Source organism: Sus scrofa, chromosome 1, assembly GCF_054392235.1.
Source record: "Sus scrofa isolate SSC_HxYL_T2T_F1_AM1 chromosome 1, Sscrofa_HxYL_maternal_Yorkshire_Landrace_v2.0, whole genome shotgun sequence".
NCBI lineage: Eukaryota > Metazoa > Chordata > Mammalia > Artiodactyla > Suidae > Sus > Sus scrofa.
In genome coordinates this window covers 12,715,379-12,737,100 of record NC_139383.1, presented here as the reverse complement: position 1 = coordinate 12,737,100, position 21,722 = coordinate 12,715,379, and the positions used below count along the sequence as shown (strand labels likewise).

General features: G+C 37.7%; 1 protein-coding gene across 1 annotated transcript in view; it reads left to right on the top strand.

The window, feature by feature from the left end:
* The first annotated feature begins 5,785 nt into the window (after positions 1–5,785).
* Positions 5,786–21,722, top strand: part of OPRM1 (opioid receptor mu 1) — a 68,115-nt gene continuing 52,178 nt past the window's right edge. Inside the window, 1 exon segment of the mRNA NM_001001538.1 lies at positions 5,786–6,304. Within this exon segment, the coding sequence (NP_001001538.1) occupies positions 6,012–6,304 (293 nt within the window). The 5' untranslated portion in view covers positions 5,786–6,011.

Here is a 21,722-nt window from a genome sequence, read left to right as displayed (position 1 = left end):
GAGATCAAGAATAATATTTTATTAAAATGCATTGACAGTCTCATAGATAGCAGATAAGATCTGTAAACAAATATATAAAATATTCTTCTATTGAAACCTTGCTGCCTCCTTTTTTCTGAGCAAAGCTAGTAATAATTTTTTTTTTTTTTTGTCTTTTTGCCTTTTCTAGGGCCACACCCGCGGCATATGGAGGTTCCCAGTCTAGGGGTCTAATTGGAGCTGTAGCTGCCAAGCCTACGCCAGAGTCACAGCAACACGGGATCCGAGCAATGCCGGATCCCTAACCCACTGAGCAAGGCCAGGGATCGAACCCGCAACCTCATGGATTCTCTAACTACTGAGCCACGACGGGAACTCCTAGTAATAGTTTTATGCATAGTATTTTTGTCTGTACTCCTCGCTAATAGCTGTTAATCATGTGTTCCATTAACAGCCACTCTCCAAAAACTCAGGACTAAGCTCTTAAAATAAGTGTGGGATGAAGGCAATTATATGAATAACTAAAGCAAATATAGTTTGAAATTCAAGGAAAAGGAGAGACTCTTGGCACTTGCCTACTACCCATCCCATATTATTGAATGCTTTGCTTCAAAGGAAATATTTTTATGAAAAAAAAGTATAAGTTTTATAGCAATGTTAAATCTTAACTGATAGATGTTTTTCTTTTTCAAATATGAAAAATAGAGTAAGCAAAAAATATCCAAAAAATGACAGATATTTCTAGTATACAGATAACATAACCAGGCTCAATTTTGGTTAGAATCCATGTTATATGCAATAAATGGGCTTCTAATGAGCCCATTGACTCATTTATTTACAGTCTACCTCCTGTCAAAAGAGACTTGAGGTTTCATGCAGACTTGAGACACCTCTGTCAGGAAATGTGCAATTATGGAGAAAAAAGAGAACACCCTATAGAACAACCAAGATGTAATGAAAGCTGGAATTTGACGTCTTTTCACAATGTATTCAAGTAGCTTTATTTTTTGCTATAAAAGCTCTTTTCTGGGTTTCTCAAGGCTGTCTTGATATTGGAAAGAGAAATTAAATTTGTCCTGCTTTTTCCCAAATTGTATATTGAATAGATGGGAGACGCTAAAAGACACAGATGTTAATACAATTTAAGGGCCAGAAAATCCTGCATTCAAAATTGAGATAGTAATTCTGTTTTTGTGAAACTTGAGAAAGAGTAATAGAAAACATCCACATTTCAGTTAAAAATATATTGTTGAACCACAAAGCTCAAATTCCTACTCCATAGACTACTTACACTTTTTATAAAATAATATGGATAACAAATATTGTTTCTGGAAAAGGATAGGTGTGATTGGGTTGCTCTTTGACAGTAATTGTAAAGTCCCATGGCTAGTCCATATTTCTGTACATTTAAGTCCTGGCTGTTGACAGAATATACTGAGTTAAAAGGGATAAAAATGTTATCATGAAAGTATGCATAAGATGGTTTTGTTTGTAAACCCTGCCACTTAAAAATCACTCATTTTATTTTAGTTGATTTTACTGTCTTAGTCAGTTTGGGCTGCTATAAAAAAATACCATAAACTGAATGGCTTATAAATGACAAAAATGCATTTCTCACAGTTATGGAAGCTGGTGCCCAGATGTTTGGGTTCTGGTGAGGGGCCTTCTTCCGGGTTGCAGATGACTGCCGTCTTCTCATTGTACAGTTACATAGTGGAACGCGAGACAGGAAGTCCTCTGGGATTTCCTCATAAAGGGTTAAAACCCACTCGTGAAGCTTTCACCCTCACGACCTAATTACCTCCCAGAGACCCGCATCCTCTGACACCGTCCCATCGGCAGTTAGAACTTCAGGGTATGAATTGGAGGAGCACACCCGCATTCAGTCCATAGCATTGAAGAAATATGCTCAGTTAGAATAGATTTACAAGGAGATCCTGCTGAATAGCATTGAGAACTTTGTCTAGATACTCATGTTGCAACAGAAGAAAGGGTGGGGGAAAAAATGTAATTGCAATGTATACATGTAAGGATAACCTGACCCCCTTGCTGTACTGTGGGAAAATAAAAAAAATATATATTAAAAAAAGAAATATGCTCATTATTTTTAAAATAAACTAAAGCATAATTTATGTACATATATATTTATTACACAGAGAGAGCAAGGAGGGGACTCCACCTTGTAGTGATTGAACTGCCCTCAGGAATCTTACTGTACAACACAGAAAGCTGAGTGAGTAAATAAAGTATATAAAGGAGGAAGTATGGGGTTCCCAGGTGGTCCAGTGGGTTAAGGATCTGGCGTTGCCACCGCTGTGACTCGGGTCACTGCTAGTGGTGTGGGTTTAATCCCTAGCCTGGGATCTTCTGCAGGCTGAAGGCATTACCAAAAATAAATAAATAAATAAATAAAATAGGAAGCATGCATACAGAAGATGACTGAATCATCATTCTAAAAGATCTTATTGGAAGGGAATCGTGGACCAGTTCTGATTAAATGTAATTTAAAAATAAAAAATTGTAATGTTATATTCAGATCCTTTTCATACAACCATGAATTTATAGGAGAAGAAAAACATGACTCACGGGGCATAGAAGGTAAATTTCTGTAATCAAAAATAACAGCATATATCTTTTTAAGTCCCAGCACGAGTCCAAAGTAGATCGTTAATAAATATTTGTTGGAGTTCCCGTTATGGTGAAGTGGAAAGAATCTGACTAGTATCCATGAGGACACAGGTTTGATCCCTGGCCTCCCTCAGTGGGTTAAGGATCCAGCACTGGCGTGAGCTTCGGGGTAGTTCTCAGACATTGTCTCATACCCAGCCTTGCTGTGGCTATGGTATAGGCCAGCAACTGCAGCTCCATTTCAATCCCTAGCCTGGGAACTTCTATGTGCCGCTGGTACAGCCCTAAAAAAAAAAGCAAAAAATAAAAATAAAAAATAAATAAATATTTGTTGAATGACTTGGACCAGGTTAAGAAATTTGGCCAATACTAGACCTAAGGAGAGTCAAGAGAGCAATATGACTTCAAAAGCAAAAATGAATGAACTTTCCAAAACCTGTGTTGATAGAAACAGGGAGTTTATTTTTATTTTTTTTTTTTTTTGTCTTTTGTCTTTTGTTGTTGTTGTTGTTGTTGTTGTTGCTATTTCTTGGGCCGCTCCCGCGGCATATGGAGGTTCCCAGGCTAGGGGTTGAATCGGAGCTATAGCCACCGGCCTACACCAGAGCCACAGCAACGCCAGATCGTTCACCCACTGAGCAAGGGCAGGGACCGAACCCGCAACCTCATGGTTCCTAGTCGGATTTGTTAACCACTGCGCCACGACGGGAACTCCTAGAAACAGGGAGTTTATAATTTGCTCAGTGTGTACTGATTGGGCCATTCTTGGGACACTGTTTTAAGAGCAGATAAGCAAACTATAATGTGACTAGAAAAGAGGCCAGGCTACTGAAAGCACTCAAAACTATGTCTTATGAGGGACAACCTAAGAGACTTCCCGTCATGGTTCAGTGGAAACAAATCTGACTAGCATCCATGAGGACAGAAGTTTGATCCCTGGCCTCACTCAGTGGGTTAAGGATCCGGCATTGCCATAAGCTGTGGTGTAGGTTGTAGACCCAGCTCCTATCTGGCAGTTGTTGTGACTGTGGTGTAGGCCAGCGGCTACAGCTCTGATTTGATCCCTAGCCTGGGAACCTCCATGTGCTACAGGTGGGACCCAAAAAATAAAATAAAATAAAATAGAAAACCTAAGGAAGCTAACATTTAACCTACAGAAGAGACTACTCAGTTATTTTCAAATATATGGAGTATAATCATAATGAGTTATTTATTAAATAACTACTATTGCATTGTGAATCTCATTTAATCTTGCTAAAAGTCATATAAGGTATTATCCTTACTTTTTTCCTCACTGATAACAAAACTGTCATTCAGTCAGGTAAAGAAACATATCCAAATTCCTACATTTAAAAAGTTTTAAAAGTTAAAAATCTAAAGTTCACAAAATGATTTGACTTCAAGTCCAGGCTTATGATACTGTTCTTATTTGTCTTTCACGTAAAGTAGCTTTGACTTGTTCTGTGTGTATTCTCAAGAGATTGAATAATGGCAAACAGATTTCAGCCCACCATGGCTGAATTAATGTATTAGTTTATAAGAGAATATGTACAAAGGTAGTTGTATTAATCTTTAGGAGATCTTTGTAGCATTTGATTGCTGAAATTATACCCTTTAACATAAAAGGATAAAAATAATACTGAACATTGATGAAATCACCTTTGATTAATAGAGTTTACTGGTGTTATCTGTTTCCTCGACAAATGATAAAAATAATATTGGAATTGGGAATTCCCGTTGTGGCGCAGAGGAAAGGGATCCAACTACGAACCATGAGGTTGCGGGTTCAATCCCTGGACTCGCTCAGTGGGTTAGGGATCCAGCGTTGCAGTGAGCTGTGGTGTAGGTCGCAGATGTGGCTCAGATCCAGCGTTGCTGCGGCTGTGGCATAGGCTGGCAGCTGTCGCTCCAATTCGACCCCTAGCCTGGGAACTTCCATATTGCACAGGCGCAGCCCTAAAATGACAAAAGACAAAAATAATAATAACAATAGTAATACTAATAATGGAATTAAATGTTCTTTCCAAGCTCCCTATCTCACCTCTTGTCCCTGCTCCCCAAGAATATAACTTTATACAAATAACCAGGGAGATTTAATGATAATTTTTATTGTTAAATGATATATACATAGACAAACATATCCAGGTACAGAAATGAGAATTACTTCAGAGTTTAGTGTTAACTTTATCAAAAAAATAAAAAATTAAAAAATAAGACAAAACCTTGATCCTGAAGTGAAAGCATTTGTGGATTTAGAAGTGAAATATCAAATTTTAAAATGTATCAATATTCCTCAACCTTGTGTGAGCCTTTCCAGTTCCAGAAGTCTATAGAGTTTCTCCTGGTTTGTCTACACTAGAAAACATTGAAATAATGCAAATACTGGTTTTTCTCAGTCTTCTACTGAGAAGCACATGTAGGAAATCTGGTGATAAAACCATAATTAATAATTCCAAAGCTATGAGATTTACACATGGAATGCCGCTGTTATCTTTCTTTGACCTTCCTGGATGCCACAGCTCTGATTTCTGTAGCCAGTTCTTGTGTCTTTTCCTCACCAAGATAGAAATCAAATGCGAATAAATCTTCCACTCCAGGAGAAATAAGAGAATATGGAGTATAGATTTCCTCTCTCAAAGTTTGTTTCTCTTTTCTTTTGCAGAGAAGGAATCACTCCGGATTCAAGCAGGTTTGAAGGGTTGGATATTCTCATTTAGTCCTAAGAAACACATAATGACCTGTTCGCGGACCGGTGGGTCTGAGGTAAGGAGGGCTAAAGAGGGTTTTGTGTACCCTGCCCCGAATGACTGCTTGGACAGCAGGAATGGAAGGGTGCCGGGGTGGAGAGTTAGGGTTTCATCGGCCAGTGTCTTTCCTCTCATGTTGCCCTGAGAAAAAGGCACTGGAAAAACGGTGATGTCAGCTCCCTTTCTTATGCTTTCCAGTCGCCAAAAATTCTGTTTATCTCACTCCCCACCCCTTCCCTCCAACTCCCTTCCTGGTTCTGCTCCCCCCGCACCCCCCCCCCTTAGACAAGTGCGAGTGCTGAGTGCAGAGACCAACTCGTTGGATCGCTTTGCGCAAAATCCACTTCTCTCTCCTCCCTCCTCTCCAGCCTCCGGATCCCGCACAGCCCTCCCTCCCCTCCCCCGAGCGGTGTGGGGTTAGGGATGCGCCTGTGTACTTCTAAGATGGGAGGGGGCAACAAGCAGAAGATAATGTCAGAAGCTTAGCTCTCCTTCTGCCTGACGCTCCTCTCTGGCTCCGCCTGGGTTGGCTTCTGTAAGAAGTAGCAGGAGCCGTGGCGGGGGCTGGAGGAAGCGGCTGAGGCGCGTGGAACCCGAAAAGCCCGGGTGATCGCGGTTACCTCACTGCGTGGTCCCAGCCGCCCAGCCGTCAGCACCATGGACAGCAGCGCTGACCCCCGAAACGCCAGCAATTGCACTGATCCCTTCTCGCCCTCTTCAATGTGCTCCCCAGTACCTAGCCCCAGCTCCTGGGTCAACTTCTCCCACTTAGAAGGCAACCTGTCCGACCCATGCATTCGGAACCGCACCGAGCTGGGCGGGAGCGACAGCCTGTGCCCTCCGACCGGCAGTCCTTCCATGGTCACGGCCATCACCATCATGGCCCTCTACTCCATCGTGTGCGTGGTGGGTCTCTTCGGAAACTTCCTGGTCATGTATGTGATTGTCAGGTAAGGAAGGCGACAGGGCTCCGAGTGGAGATTTCAGAGGCGGATAGTGGCATAAAGGGACATCTGGGTCCCCCCAGGCAGAGTTTTTGGCGGGAGGATGAGGGAAAGGAGGTGAACAGGGGAAAACGTGGAGGCGACAGTAGTTAGCGTGGTTGCTGCTTGAGTACAAGACCTACTTTTCTCTGCGTCCCTCCACTGAGAAAGAATCCAAAATCTCAGGAACAGAGAAGTTGCTTTGGTAAAATCTATAACGCTCTGGGGGAGGGGGAGAACGCTCGATATCTTACAGCTTGCTTCATCCACAGAAGCTGCAGAAACAGTCATTTGTGAACAGTGGAAGAGAAATTCTAGTTATTCTACCCCCAGCTGGGGGAGGGGGAGAGGGGGCAGGTTTCCTTCTCAGTTCTTTTCGGAGATGAACGTTGGCAACTTTCCCACCCCTGCTGCTGGTTCCAGTGTATTTTGCTGCACCGCGGCCCCACCCCCCCTCCCTGATCAGCCCTTACCTCACTCTTCCATCCTAGAGGCACACTCATAGAGGAAGTTTTCCTGGTGTCTTTCCACCGTAAACAGTGTTGTTTTGCTGTAACAAACATGATAGCCGTGTTGCCTAGTCGAGTTTGCAGTTGGCAGCTGCAAATCTGTTAGGGGAGTCACAAACCGAATCAGGAATGGTTAGGTGGTTCAGAACTGTGGGACATGACAGTTTTTCAATGCCTCCAAAAGTTGAAATGAGTTAGAGGTAACCAAAAGCATCATAATTCTGGATTATAAACTATTACATAGAAAGTTGTAATGGTTGCTCCGGAAAAATGAGACAATGCTTTATTCAGTGAAATTATTTTAAGAGTTTGTGACCCCCTTTCTATTCCAGATGCCTCAGGTTTATGTGGCAAAGTGTATGCAAACTCTCGATATTAAGAGTCATGTAGATTGTGTTAGTGTTGATGCATATATTCAAATCCTACATGTTAATATTGAATACTATATTTTTACTTTTGTTAAAATTGATAATTATTTTAACACTGAAAATCACTCCTAACTTAGGGGTTTCTTCCTACTAGGGGTTCTATGTACGTAGTGAACATGGCATTTTCATATTTGACTGCAATATTGGCTTCATCTATTCGGCAGGAATTGCAATTGCAATGGAGCTTTCTAAACATTTAATAATGATTTTCTCCTTTATGTTTGCATTATCAAGGTGCAGCAAGTGGCTTGTAATCAATTCTTTCTACATATATCTTTGATTTATCTAATTAATGATCGTTAAGAGTAAAACTAATTTTCATGATCTTTGAATGAGGATTAAGATAAGTAATGTGTCTGAGAAAAGAGCACCATCTATTGAGAAGAAAGCTAACAACAGAAGGAAAAATGCAAGAAAAGAATCAATGAAAGAATTTATTTTAAATAAAATATTTACTTCATGTAATTCAATACAAAGATTCATATCAAAGATATAAACTATCTAATTTTGCATTTATCATAATAAAAGTATAATTAAAGGCACATATCATGAAGGGAAAGTATATTTCAAATTCATACAAACATAAGCTTATAGGGCTGGAAGGGAAACTAGAGCTTACCTATGCTAAGGAAGTAAATTTTGGCACAGAAAATATAAATGATTTCTCCAAGGACAGATAATTCATTAGTTCAACACCACTGACTCACTCTTAGACAATATAATTTTCTGTTTATTAAAGTGGCAAATCATGATTTGAGTCAATTCAACTAAAAGAGTGACAGAGTAGGTTTAGGTAGTCATGTAGAAATAATAAATTAATCCAAATATGTGTCTGGAATCCTGGAGAATAAAAGATGGAGAGAAATTTCCAAAGCCTCTAGAAATCCTGCCATCTCAAATACAATATTTTATGCCCTTTTTTTGTTCTCTTGGTATTTTCCTTCTTCATTTTTCTCCCCTCTCGTTTATGCTTTTCTATAAAGAACGTCAATAGAGCAGCAGTTGGCTGTGAAATAAGCAGATTGGTTTTAGTCTAGTGTTTAAGAGATTACTAGTTGGGTGAGTTTGTTTTAAAGGTTTTACCTCTGAACTTCTTATGACTTGGAAAAGGATGATAACATTGTCTTTTACTAAGAACATGATATTATGCTTTACTTTTCTATATTGAAAGTTCTAATGAAATGCAGTACAGTTTGAAAGGTCACCCCAAACACCCACCTGTGGCAAATCCAGTGTCTAATTCCAAGGTCAGGCAATGCTCTGGGAATATGACCGTGAAACAGAAAAATAGTTTTGTGACCAATAAAGTGATGAGAAAGCCTCTGAGGAGTGAAGAAAATATAGTTATTTAGCCAAGAGTATTTAACTGGACTGTTTCCAGGTGGTGGTGTTTTCACAGCAGAATGATCAGTTCAGGCATGTTATTGCCCCTGTTAAAATGCTGCATCTATTAAAACATTAAGGAGAAATGTTTACTTCCTGCTATTATCTAAAATCCAGCAAATACTTTGGAATTACAGTTACAGTTTTCTGACCAGATTGAGATAATATTTATTAGAATGTCTTGGCACATGGAGTGAACCATGAGGCTTGGATGACTATGGCAACACAAACAACAAAAATAACTGGTAACACAGATGTCACGAATGATTAAGGATGTTCTGTTCTGTGTCTTAATTTCATCATCATATCTTCATCAGCAACATAATTAAATAGTATAACTTAAGTGACATTCCTACACAGGGCTGTTCTAAGGAACACAGGGAGGAAAGAGATACTGCCATATGATCTCAAGATTTAAAATCCAGATAATAACAATAGAATGTTGTAACTATTCATCATCTGAAAGCTATTTGGGGTTTTAAAGAAAAAAAAATACTTGCAGGATAACTACGTTATAAAAATTACCACAAATATTCTGGAAAATGGGGTCATAAGCATATTACAAAATGTGGCAAGCACTTCAAATGGGATGAGAGTTTATTATTGTCTAGAATGGTTTAAAGATAAAATCAATCAAAGCATGGCCAGCAGGAGTATTTCACTTATTGAAAATATTTGACCAAAGTATAGAAGAAATCCTAACTGTAAAAATTAACATAGTCCCAGACATATTAATTTTGAGAATTTTCTTTTTCCAAAAAAGATGTGCCCATGTAGTCATGAATATGGTCTATGTAGACATTGTTCAAAAAAGTAAAGGATTAGAAGTTATAAGATCTCTCTAAACTGCTAAGCCATCCTTTCATAGAAAGTTCCAATGAAGAATGCCACATGATAAGATCTTCTTTTTTAATATTATTTCTTAATTTGATGAGATAAATTCTCAATATGACTAGCTATCAGAGAAGACCATTTAAATAGATGGAAGATGTTAATGTCTTTTATTTCACTAAAAATTATTTCTAATTTTAAAACATGCCATGTGAGCATGTATTAATTGTTATTAGGTATTTGATTCAGATTTAAAGTACAAAATGACCACTAGAGAGAGCTTCTAGCTTCACTATCACAAGTCGAATTGTAACTGCTGTTTCCCATACAGATGCCAGTTCTGGCAGGAACACCTCTTATTCATTGTGTCCTGACCACACTAAATTGCTTCTCATTTCCCCTGTTGTAGGCTCTGTCTCTGTCATTTGCATAGAGTTATCACTGAATTTCTTTTCCTTCTCTCCTTTCACAAATGAGCTATCTTATACTTTATGAAGTACTACCAACATAAAGGAATGTATAGAAAATAATATAATTCTACACCTTTAAACATTATATATGTAATTAAAATGTTTATACACATATAACTCTAGTAATATATATCATATGTTTTATATTATATAACATTATTTATATACATAATGCATAAGTATATAATATATATATTTATATAAATAATTTTATATAATACATAATCAATATACATAAAACATATGATATACGTAAAAAGCTGCCTTTCTTCCCCTCTTATACTCCCTCGCCAGAGACTATCACTATGGCAAATTTGGTGGTTATTATTCATATGCACATTGTTGAAACTTTGTTTCACATGTGTTTATAATCTTTTAAACATGTTCTTCAAACTGTATATATTATCTATATTTTACGTTAATGTTGATACGTGTAATTTCACTTTTCGCCCAGAGCTACTCTAGTTCCAGCAAATCAGAGAAAGAAACAAGATGCCAAACAAAACAGCATAAAGGCAAACAAACAAAAACACAGGCCATTACCTCTCCTGACTACTTTTAACTTATCTCTAAATATGGGTCTAAAATTATTGCAAAAATTTCTTTGTTTCCCAAACCCACATTTTCCCAGTACTTATCTACAATATTCAGGGAAAAAAAATTGTCAGCAATTGCTGCAACAAGTATATCTGTTCATAAATAAATCCCAGGCACAATTTCTCTACTTCTAATAAATAAATAAAAATAATTAGTTTCTGACTACTTCAAAATGTCATTCAAGGAGTTCTCTGTGCCTCAGCAGGTTAAGGATCCAGATTTATCACTGCTGAAGCTCTAGTTACAGCTGTGGCACAGGTTCAGTCTCTGGTCAAGGAACTTCCACATGTCGTGGATGCTGCCAAAAAAAAAAAAAGCTGTCATTCAAGATAAATGCTGACAATATTTACTCTGGGGTTTTGTATATCTCAGAGGACCCCTTATACATAAAAGCTGAAAATATTATTTCTTCTAGTATTCCACTTTAGTTATGAATTGAAATCAAATTGTTTCAGTCAACAGGAAAAGATAAACTTGTTTCGATAAATAATATAAAACAATATAGCCTATTAAAATATATTAATGATAAATATGAAGACTAAATGTCATGTGGGATTTTAAAATGAGAGGATTTCATATTTTAACCTCACAAAGTTTAATGTATATTTAACTCAAATAATGATTTAAGACAGTAATCTCCAAACATGTTTTTTCAGTGTAGACACTTACTTTAAGAACTTGGAAGCCAATATACAAATTAGATCAAAGAAGTTCTGTTTCTGATTAATCAAGTGTTGAAGCCTAAGAACACAGTTCAACTGTCACCCCCACCCACCCTCCATCGCTATTTTTTTGTTTGTTTGTTTGTTTTTCTTGAGCTGCTCCCGCGGCACATGGAGGTTCCCCAGGCTAGGGGTTCAATTGTAGCTGTAGCCACGGGCCTAACACCAGAGCCACAGCCACGTGGGATCCGAGCCACGTCTGCGACCCACACCACAGCCCACAGCAACACCGGATCCTCAACCCACTGAGCAAGTCCAGGGCTCGAACCCGCAACCTCATGGTTCCTAGTCGGAGTCGTTAACCACTGCCCACAACCGGAACTCCTCCATCGCTGTTCTTAAAGCACCTATATGGAATTTGAAGGGCTCCCTCTGGTGATATTTTAAAACAACGGTTTCCATCTGCTTCAGACCCTTCTTATATCCTACCTTCTGCTCACCTTTGACTTTAGTGATTGGTATGGCAGTCGTTTTCACCCAGATATAACTTGATAACCTTGTGCCTTAGCTGCATCTATATCCCTCATCTTCTGCCTTGGATCCTCCCAGACTCCAGCGCCCTCTGCAGGAATCAGCTTGGCACTTACGTGTGAGGAAGTGTGAGGCAGTTGCTACCTCTGGAACAACCCTTGGCTGGGGAAGTGGGAGTCCATGGACAAAAGGTTCCCTCTTCTTCCTTCTCCCCTTAGGGGCACAGTTCTGCATGAGCACAAAGCACATTGGAAGGGCGGAGCCAAATTTTGAGCATTTCAAGGATATGCTTGTGTTTCCTCCTTTCCTGTTCCAGTGTTTTCTTCCCCACTTCTGTTCCTTGCAATCAGTTTCCAAAATGAATCACCTTCATACACGCTCTTGTCTCAAACATTGCAAAACTCATTATTCCTTTTACTTTATAACTGACTACAATGCACTGGCACCATAAAATCTGATTAATGCGTACAGATTTGCAGACTCATTAAGTATAATTTTTCTTAACAATTAGAAATTCTCAAGAAAAATATCTAAGTAGCCTCAATTAGAACTACCAAGATAGTTTACAAGCTAAGATCTTCCTTTTTATTTTTTTCCTGCCTTGAGATTCAGGAGAGGTCTTAGTTCGCTTTGCTTAATGGATAGGGAGTAGGCAACAGCCATGTAGAGTATTGAGTTATTTCCTCTTCTTTTTTTTTTTTTTTTTTTTTTTTTGGTCTGTTGTCTTTTTAGGGCGGCACATAGAGAACTCATTCTATTCTAGATATCGGTTTCTGTCTAGGCAAGAATACTGTCAACTACAGGTTGTTTTTCCCTTTAATCACATTTTAGCTTATCAGTTGCCTGTAAGTAGGTGTCCTAAAGTGATTCAAATAGTAACCGTTTGGATTTACTAACAAGTATTAATGTAATTTAAAGTTTGAATAAATTAAACCAACCTGATCCTTTCACTGTTTTCAAACATGCTGGATATTCCTTTTTTCATACTTTTTTCTTTGCTTTTCCTATTTCCCCCATCACCTCTCAAAACCCTTCCTGTTCTAAGTCCCAATTTAAATCCATTCCTCTTCGTAGCCTCCTCAAAGTACTCTAACAACTAATTTTCCTGGCATGTAATCCATAATACATGCTACTGTTATAAAAAATCTGTGCATGCCCTCATGGCTTTTCAAAATGTCAGATAATCCTTAAAAACTTGATCTGAAGTTGTAGAACTCTCTGTGCTAGCTAAGAAATGCAACATTTCAAAGTTGAACAATAGAATGGTAAATCTTTAAAATATTGTGTAATTCAGTTTTCACTGAATTACAACTGACCTGAGATTATTCAAATGTAAAACCTACTTCAGACCATTCCCTCAGTTTACAGCTTTGGTCATGCATATTTAGCCTTTATGTCTTGAGTCATGAAAACTGATCTGTACCAGTGGATGATATCAGCAAATAATAAATTCAAATAAAACATATATACATATATATATATATATATACACACATATGCATCTGCACACAAGTCCACAAACATTGGCTATGAAATAGAGTGTTACTCTTATAATTTAAAGGCAGAAAGTAGAATTTTAAAGGGTGAAAAATGAAAAGTTGCTACAGTCAATTCTCATTAACTATGGTAGTTATGTTATATACACTCACGCTGGCGACTGAATTAGACTGAAAAGACTGCAGTTTGGGGGAGGTTCCTATGAGCCTCCAGTCATGACATTTTTATCAACTAATTAATACATAATGTTCTCTTATGTGTATTTGTGTTTGAAGGCATCTTATTTAACATGTATTGTTGATTCATTAAACTCTGAACTCATAACCAACAGCACTAGGACCAACACCTGCAGGAAGCTTATCTGAGACGCCTGCTTTCTTCATTAGGCACCTCCCAGCCGTCTTGTGCTGAGGATAAGACACAATACTTCAGCACTACACCTAGGATCATTTTAAGCTATGAAATCACCAACAAAAATATATATTACTGCACTATAGTCATACAATCACAACCATTGCTGGATACTTATATTCAACAATCTTTGGAATAATTTGTAAGCCACAAAACTCTAGTTTTTCAATAAGAAACTAAACTGCCTACAATGGAATGGCTCCAGCAGTGTGAATTAGCCTTGCCCCTCAACACTGAGAAGAGTGAGAATGCACATATAAAGTAGGGATGCAGTCTGCAACCCGAAAACCCAAAAACCTATTTTATACCAAGATGTTTTCATGAATCAGTGTAAAGTTTGGATTTAAATGACTCCAAGGTAAGACTATCACCTCTAATTTTAACTGTATTTAGATGTACATATAACTCATACCCATCAGATGAAGAGGGGTCACTTCTCAGTCTAGACCAGAGGGTGACAAATGTTTACTATAAAGGGACAGAAAGTAAATATATTAGGCTTTGCAACTACATGGTCCCTGTCATAACTATGCCGCTCTGCCATTCTAGCCCAAAAGTGGCCGTCGATGAAATGTAAATGAAAGGACATGACTATATTCCCACAAAACTTTATGTAGGCACTGAAATTTGAATGTAACCTGCCTTGAAATATTATTTTTCTTTTGACTCTTTTCAACCATTTGAAAACATCTAATTACATTCTTTGATTATTCTAATTGTGAAGATGTGAAAGGCAGGCATGTGAAAGCTTAGCTCCAAAACTATTTCTCATTAGCGATAAAAAAATATTGATTTTCTCACTAGCATTTTTAAATAATGTTCGTAATCTTTTAGTTGACTTTTATGAAAATCCATGCATTTGATTATCAGAAAACTAATTGTGTCGTATATTCTTTTGTTAACTCATTTTATACGAATGAAATGATTCTTTATTCAATACAAAAAAATTCTAACTTGCATTTTGGTTTACTTGATTATATAAGGCAGGTTATTTCACAATAAGTATTACCAAATTACTTCCTTATGACAGCCTCAGGTTAAAAACAACTAAGCTAATTATTATACACACAGAAAATTAAAATACAAATAAAAGTGCAAAACCATTCTTGGCTGACAGGGGCTGTGAAAAGCAACAGTGAGCCAGATTTGGCCCCAAGCTGTCATTTGCCAAACTCTGGTACAGATGTGCTAAATAAAATGTATATTCTTGCAGTGGTCATAAAAAGAAAATATCTCTTTATTTGGCAAATTCGATTACACATTGTTGTTTACTAGATAGAAACAATGCATTTTGTAAAAATAACCTAGTACTAACTTGCAGCAGTTTTCAACCTGAGAAAAAAAGAGTTTGACACAAATCAGATTTTTATGACCGGAGGACATTGCTTTTCTGAAACCGAGGATGAAGTTGGCTTTAAAGAGTAAACACTCGGGATCCTATATCCATCTCACCCCAGTTGCCCATTTGCAACCCCCGCCTCTCCATCTGACCCAAACAATCCACAATAGTCATTACCACTCTTAACCAGTGATTAGGGAGTAAATGCTTAGAAAATAGCAGTTCTGAAAAATTTCTATTAGATATGCTTTGTGGTTATCTTAAATCAGGGCAATTTTCTAGGCTTTCTCACAGTATTTTCATCTTCAGTCATTTGAAGCTTTCAGGAAAAATTGAAACTGTCATCTGTAAATTCACATTAACTTCTTAGCAAATATAAAAGCTGTCCTCAAAGACACCTGTGCCTGCACACACACACCACCATGCACCCAGACGGTGACTGACAGCTCCACTTCCCCCCACCTCTCTTTAGGCCCATTGACACACAAAAGCTCATTGCTTGGATTTTTTTTTCTCTTCTTTCTGACTTATGTAACTTGCTCATTTAAAAACAAAAACAAAAACAAAAATTAAAAAAAAAACCACTTTGCTTTCTTCACCTCTCAAAAATCACTCTGAAAAATATTATTCCCTGTGTTTTAGAAATAAGACAGTCGAACTGGATAGAAAGGACTAGGGTAAGCCTAGAAGTTCTGTGATATTCGTAATCCCCTGGCTTCTTGCTCATGGTTTCGATCAACAATTTCCTAAAACTCACTGATATCTCCTCCCTGCCTGATTTTAGTTCAGTCCCCGTGTATATAAAATGATTGCTCCTTTGATCACTTGTGCTCAGAGAAAACTTTCTAGCATGTACAGGAATTCTTTAGATCAGCCAGATAGACACCAGGTACAAGTTTGCAAGAAGAGCCAAAGTAGGGAGAGTTTTTAACTGGATGATAAATAATCCAGCTGAAGAATGCTATAGTTCCCAAAAGCTCTTAGATTAGATTTGGGTCTAAATCCTATCAAGGAACCAGACAGAGTAAAATGAATAATAAAGTTTGATTTTGCTTCCAATTAATCCACGGAACATCAGAGCTGTTGTATAAATCCTTGCAATGCACGTAGACACAGAAAAGGAGAAGAGCTCCCAGATCTTCCATTCCAGGGCTTCTCAATCTTGGGTGCACATTAGAATCACCTTGAAAGTCTTTTAAAGAGGGAAAAAAGAGCAATCCCCTGGAGGTTCAGTGGATTAAGGATCTGGTAGTTGTCACTGCTGTGACTCAGGCTGCTGTGGTGGCACGGTTTGATCCCTGGGCGGAGTGTATGTCATGGGCACAGCAAAAACGAAGGAAGGAAGGAAGCGGGGGCGGGGGGAGAGAAGGAAAGAGAGGAGGGAAGAAAGAAAGAAAGAAAGAAAGAAAGAAAGAAAGAAAGAAAGAAAGAAAGAAAGAAAGAAAGAGAGAAAGAAAGAGAGAGAGAAAGAAAGAAAGAGAGAAAGAAAGAGAAAGAAAGAAAGAAAGAAAGAAAGAAAGAAAGAAAGAAAGAAAGAAAGAAAGAAAGAAAGAAAGAAAGAAAGAAAGAAAAAGAAAGAAAGAAAGAGAGAAAGAGAGAAAGAAAGAAAGGAGAAGGGAGGGAGGGAGGGAGGAGCAGAACCCACTTCTACCTAAGTGTAATTAAATTAGAATCTCATATTGGACATTATAGCATTCTGAAATACAGCTTATACTTTGGGGATCACAATTTCTGCAGAGGCAAAGCAAGGCATTGCATGTGTGTCACTGTCACCATTCTTTGATTAGGTCCAATGCACTGGATCATTCTAATATCATTACATGATAATGTAAAGAGAATTCTAAGGACAAATAACTGCAATGGACTTCGCTCCCTTTTGACATCTTTCTATTACTATCCAATAAATTTAGTAGAAACTAAAGACACAAACTATTCTTTTTTGGAAAAAGTACTTCTTTTCACTAAAATATTTCACATGTAGACTGGTGTTGTAGTCAAAACGTCTAAAGCAGAATCTACATGCAAATGCTGACTGCATGTGATGAAACTCCTTTTTACTCAGCGGAGTAGTTTACTTGAATGAGAAGAAATAACGTATAATAACGGTGTCCTCTGAACACTAGCTTTGGAAATTTGGGCATTTAAAGTACCCTCCCTGTGAAAAGCCCTGGCTTCTGTTATGAGTCTGACTCACTAATCACAGCAAAATTGGCCCCAAAGACCGAGTTCTTCATGGAGGATGTCTTAATGACAGACCAGTGAATCTGCGTGAGTGAATGTCTTTTCCTAACACCTTCGTAATGGATTTTTCCAGGACTTGCAAGGTAATGCCTGTCCTTTTAAAAACAGAGTAGTAAACTCTATAAATAAAGCAAGCACAAAGTGGAAAATAACATCCTTGAGGCTTGCCGTGTCCCTGAGAACTGAAAGTATAGTATTCTAGGTATAGAACCTGTGGGGAACGAAGAGATCAATGAGAGAAAATGCCTTCTTTGCTTCCAAGCATTTTTTCACTGAAACATTGAGTCCAGTGCCAGTGAAAGGTTGAGCATTTTGTGGGGGAGTATTAAATGTTAATTGAAAAATGCTGCTGGCAGTATAACCTGAACATCAGAACCTCATTGTGCCTGCCAAGAAGAACAAAGGAAATTATTACCAACATTATAATTTCATACTTACTCAACCCCCATCAGCTCTGAAGAGGAAATCACATGGGTTGAATGAAATTACATATGAGCGTGCTTCTGATGATGTGATCCAAGGCCACTAAAATACAAGGTCCTCTTTAAAGCAGACATTTAGATCCTTCAAACAGTATTTCCTTCTGATGAGAAAAGGAAGCTTATTTAACTTCTTTGCAAAACAAGCAAAGCATACATTTAAAGAATAAAGGGAATACCGTAAAATTGTAGAGAACCTTATTTTTTCATTACATTGAACAATTTGATTCTTATAAAATTTTTGTGAGTATAGACAGGGAAAAATTGTTAACCAAACTGACACTAAATAAGATGAAACTGGAGCTCATTTATTTGTTTGTTGCATTTGTTGAACACCGTATACAAATCAGTTTCCCAGTAGCTCCAAGTGAGCAAAACAGACCAGTCCTATCTCTTTCCAAAAGTACAGTCTACTGGAGAAGAAAATTAAGCCATTCCACCAGTTGATAAATGCCAAGCGTAGGACTATGCCTGGTGTTCTTCAACTACAATGTAAGACAAACACTATTCCCACGGTTTGTTACAATTACTGCAGATGATTTTCCTCCATCACCAAGACCAGCAATGAAATAACTTTTAAGTCTTCATTTAATTTTCCAAATTTTATTAAAGGTATTATTTATGTCTCAGAGACAAGCTAGAAAAAAGTGAGTGTAGAGTGCCTTGATTAATTTTCACAGAACAATGAAAGAGAATCCTATTAATCAGGATTTGCAAGTATTTCTCAGAGCAGATTTTATAAACATCCCACAAGTACTAAGGATAATGCAATGGAATAGTAGAGTCTGGAAAGAGTATGATTCAAAGGAAGAAAATTTCAAGAACCATGGCTCTAGGACATTCATTAGTGTGTCACTGCACTGAAATAATGGCAATTCATTCATTCAGGAGTAGCTTGATTTGGAAGTCAGACCCCAAACTTCTGTTCTTTAAAATTACTATCCATTTTGGAATTTAGGAAACAAGTATCAAAGGAAAAATTGATGCCATCTTTTGACAAAGGATTATCACCCTAAAAAAAGTAGAAATATCCTGCCTAGAAACAAATGTCACATTTCAACAAAGAACATTGGTACATTGGTGCATGAGGCAATGCCACAAGCATATATTAAAACACACAAACACATAATTTCCACAAGAGTACTATTTTCTCAACACATTAGAAACTCAAAAATAATAGCATATGAATGAATTAGTTAACATGCCCATCTACATTCCCTGCTTTAATTGCCTTTTTTATTTTTTATTATGATTTACAATTTTCTGACAATTTCTGTTGTACAGCAAAGAGACTCAGTCATACGTATATGCATATACATTCTTCCTCTTACATTATCCTCCATCATGTTCCATCACAAGTGATTAGATTTATAGTTTCCTGTGTTATACAGCAGGATCTTATGGCCCATTCACATCAAATGCAAGAGTTTCACCTACTAACTCCAGATTTCCAATCCATCCTACTCCTTCCACCTCCCCCTTGTCAAATACGAGTCTGTCCTACATGTCCATGATCTTTTCTGTTTTGTAGATAGCTCATTTGTGCCATATTTTAGACTCCACATGCAAGTAATACCATGTGGTTCCCGTCTTTTTTACTTATTTCACTCAGGATGAGAGTCTAGTTCCATCCATGTTGCTGCAAATGGCATTATTTGTCCTTTTTAATGGCTGAGTAATATTCCATTGTATATATGCATCACTTCTTCTTCATTCATTCATCCATCGATGGGCATTTAGTTTGCTTCCATGTCTTGGATATTGTGAATTGTGCTGCAATGAACACATGGGTGTATGCATCTTTTTCAATGAAATTTTTGTCTGGATATTGCCCAGGAGTGGGTTTCCTGGGTCATATGGTAGTTCTATATTTAGTTTTCTGTGGTATTTCTATACTGTTTTCCGCAGCAGTTGTACCAATTTACATTCCCACCAACACGGTAGGAGGGTTCCCTGTTCTCCACATCTTCTCTAGCATCTGCTATTTGTTGATTTCTTAATGATGGCCGCTCTAATTGGTGTGAGGTGGTACTTCATTGTAGCTTTGATTTGCATTTCTCTAGTAAGTAGTGATGGTGAGCATTTTTTCATGTGCCTGCTGGCTATTTGTATGTCTTCCTTGATGAAAATATCTATTTAGGTTTCTGCCCATTTTTCAATTTCGTTGATGTTTTTGTTGTTGTTGAGTTATATAAGTTGTTTGTATATTTTGGAGATTAAATCTTTGTTGGTTGAGTCATTTGCAAAAATTTTCTCCCATTCTCTGGGTTGTCTTTCCATTTGTTTAATGGTTTCCTTTGCTGGGCAGAAGGTTTTGAGTTTAATTAGGTCCCATTGGTTTATTTGTGTCTTTATTATCTTTATTTTAGGAGGTGGATCAAACAAGATGTTGCTGTGATTTATGTCAAAGAGCATTCTGCCTATGTTTTTCTTTAGGAGTTTTATAGTCTCTGGCCTTACATTTAGGTCTTCAATCCATTTTGAGTTTATTTTTGTGTATGGTACAAGACAATGTTCGAATTTCATTCTCTTACTTGCAGTTGCCCAGTTTTCCCGGCACCATTGATTGAAAAGACCATCTTTTCTCCACTATATGGTCCTGCCTCCTTTGTCATAGATTAATTGACCATAGGTATTTGGGTTTATTTCTGGACTTTATATCCTGTTCCATTGATCTATATTTCTGTTTTTGTGCCAGTACCATGCTGTCTTGATGACCATAACCTTGTAGTAGAGTCTGAAGTCAGGGAGCCTGATTCCTCCAGTTCGTTTTTTGTTTGTTTTTTTTTGTTTTTGTTTTCGTTTTTTCCTTTTCAGTATTGCTTTGGCTATTCAAGGTCTTTTGTGTTTCCATACAAATTTTAAAATAGTTTGTTCTAGTTCAGTTAAGATTATAATTGGTAATTTGATAGGGATTGCATTGAATCTGAAGATTGCCTTAGGTAGTATTGTCATTTTGACTGTATTGATTCTTCCAATCCAAGAGCATGTTTTATTTGTCCATCTATTTGTGTCTTCTTTGATTTCTTTCATCAGTATCCCATAGTTTTCAGAGTATAGGTCTTTTGTCTCTTTAAAACATACTTTAGGAGTTTTCCTTCTGGCTTAGTGGGTTAAGGACCCAACATCATTCCTGTGAGAATGCAGGCTCTATTCCTGGCCTCACTCAGTCTTTTGAGGATCTGGTGTTGTTCCAAGCTGCAGGGTAGGTTGCGGGTATGGCTCGGATCTGGTGTTGCCATGGTTGTGGCTTAGGCTGACAGCTGCAGCTCCAATTCAATCCCTGGCCTGGAAACTTCCATTTGCCACAGGTGGGGCAGTAAAAAGAAAAAAGTAAAGATATATAACCTGCATCAAAAAAATTTACTCTCTTTGCTTTGGTGTAGCTGAGGTATTTTGTCTACACAGTTGTTTGAAGTTGATACTTGAAACATAATGTATTGGTCAACTTTGTAGTTAAAATAGATGAAGATATGGAGTTTAACATGGTAAATAATTTGATAGTGGAGATGACTGGTCAAGGAAAATAGCCTCCATTTTAGAACATTCATAGGCTCTCACGTATTGCTGATCTTTTGTTTGCTTGTTTGCTTTCTATGGCTGCACCTCAGGCATATGGAATCAGAGCTGCAGCTTCTGGCCACAGCCACAGCCACAGCAACGTGGGATCCAAGCCAATTCTGCAACCAACACCACAGCTCACGGCAACACCAGATCCTTAACCCATTTGGTGAGGCCAGGGATTGACTCCACATCCTCATGGATACTAGTCAGGTTCATTACCACTGGGCTACAACAGGAACTTCAACATTGCTTATTGTTAGCATACATGAGAAAACATTTTTAAAAAGTTAATACGAGAAAAATAAGAGTAATGCTTTTATAAGTATAAACATTTAGCATGTGTCTCATCATAGTAGCTGCCTCATTAAATTTGAAACCCATGAGGAGTATCACTATCATCATCTTAGCTAACATTTATTGAAAATTACAACACACTAGATTAT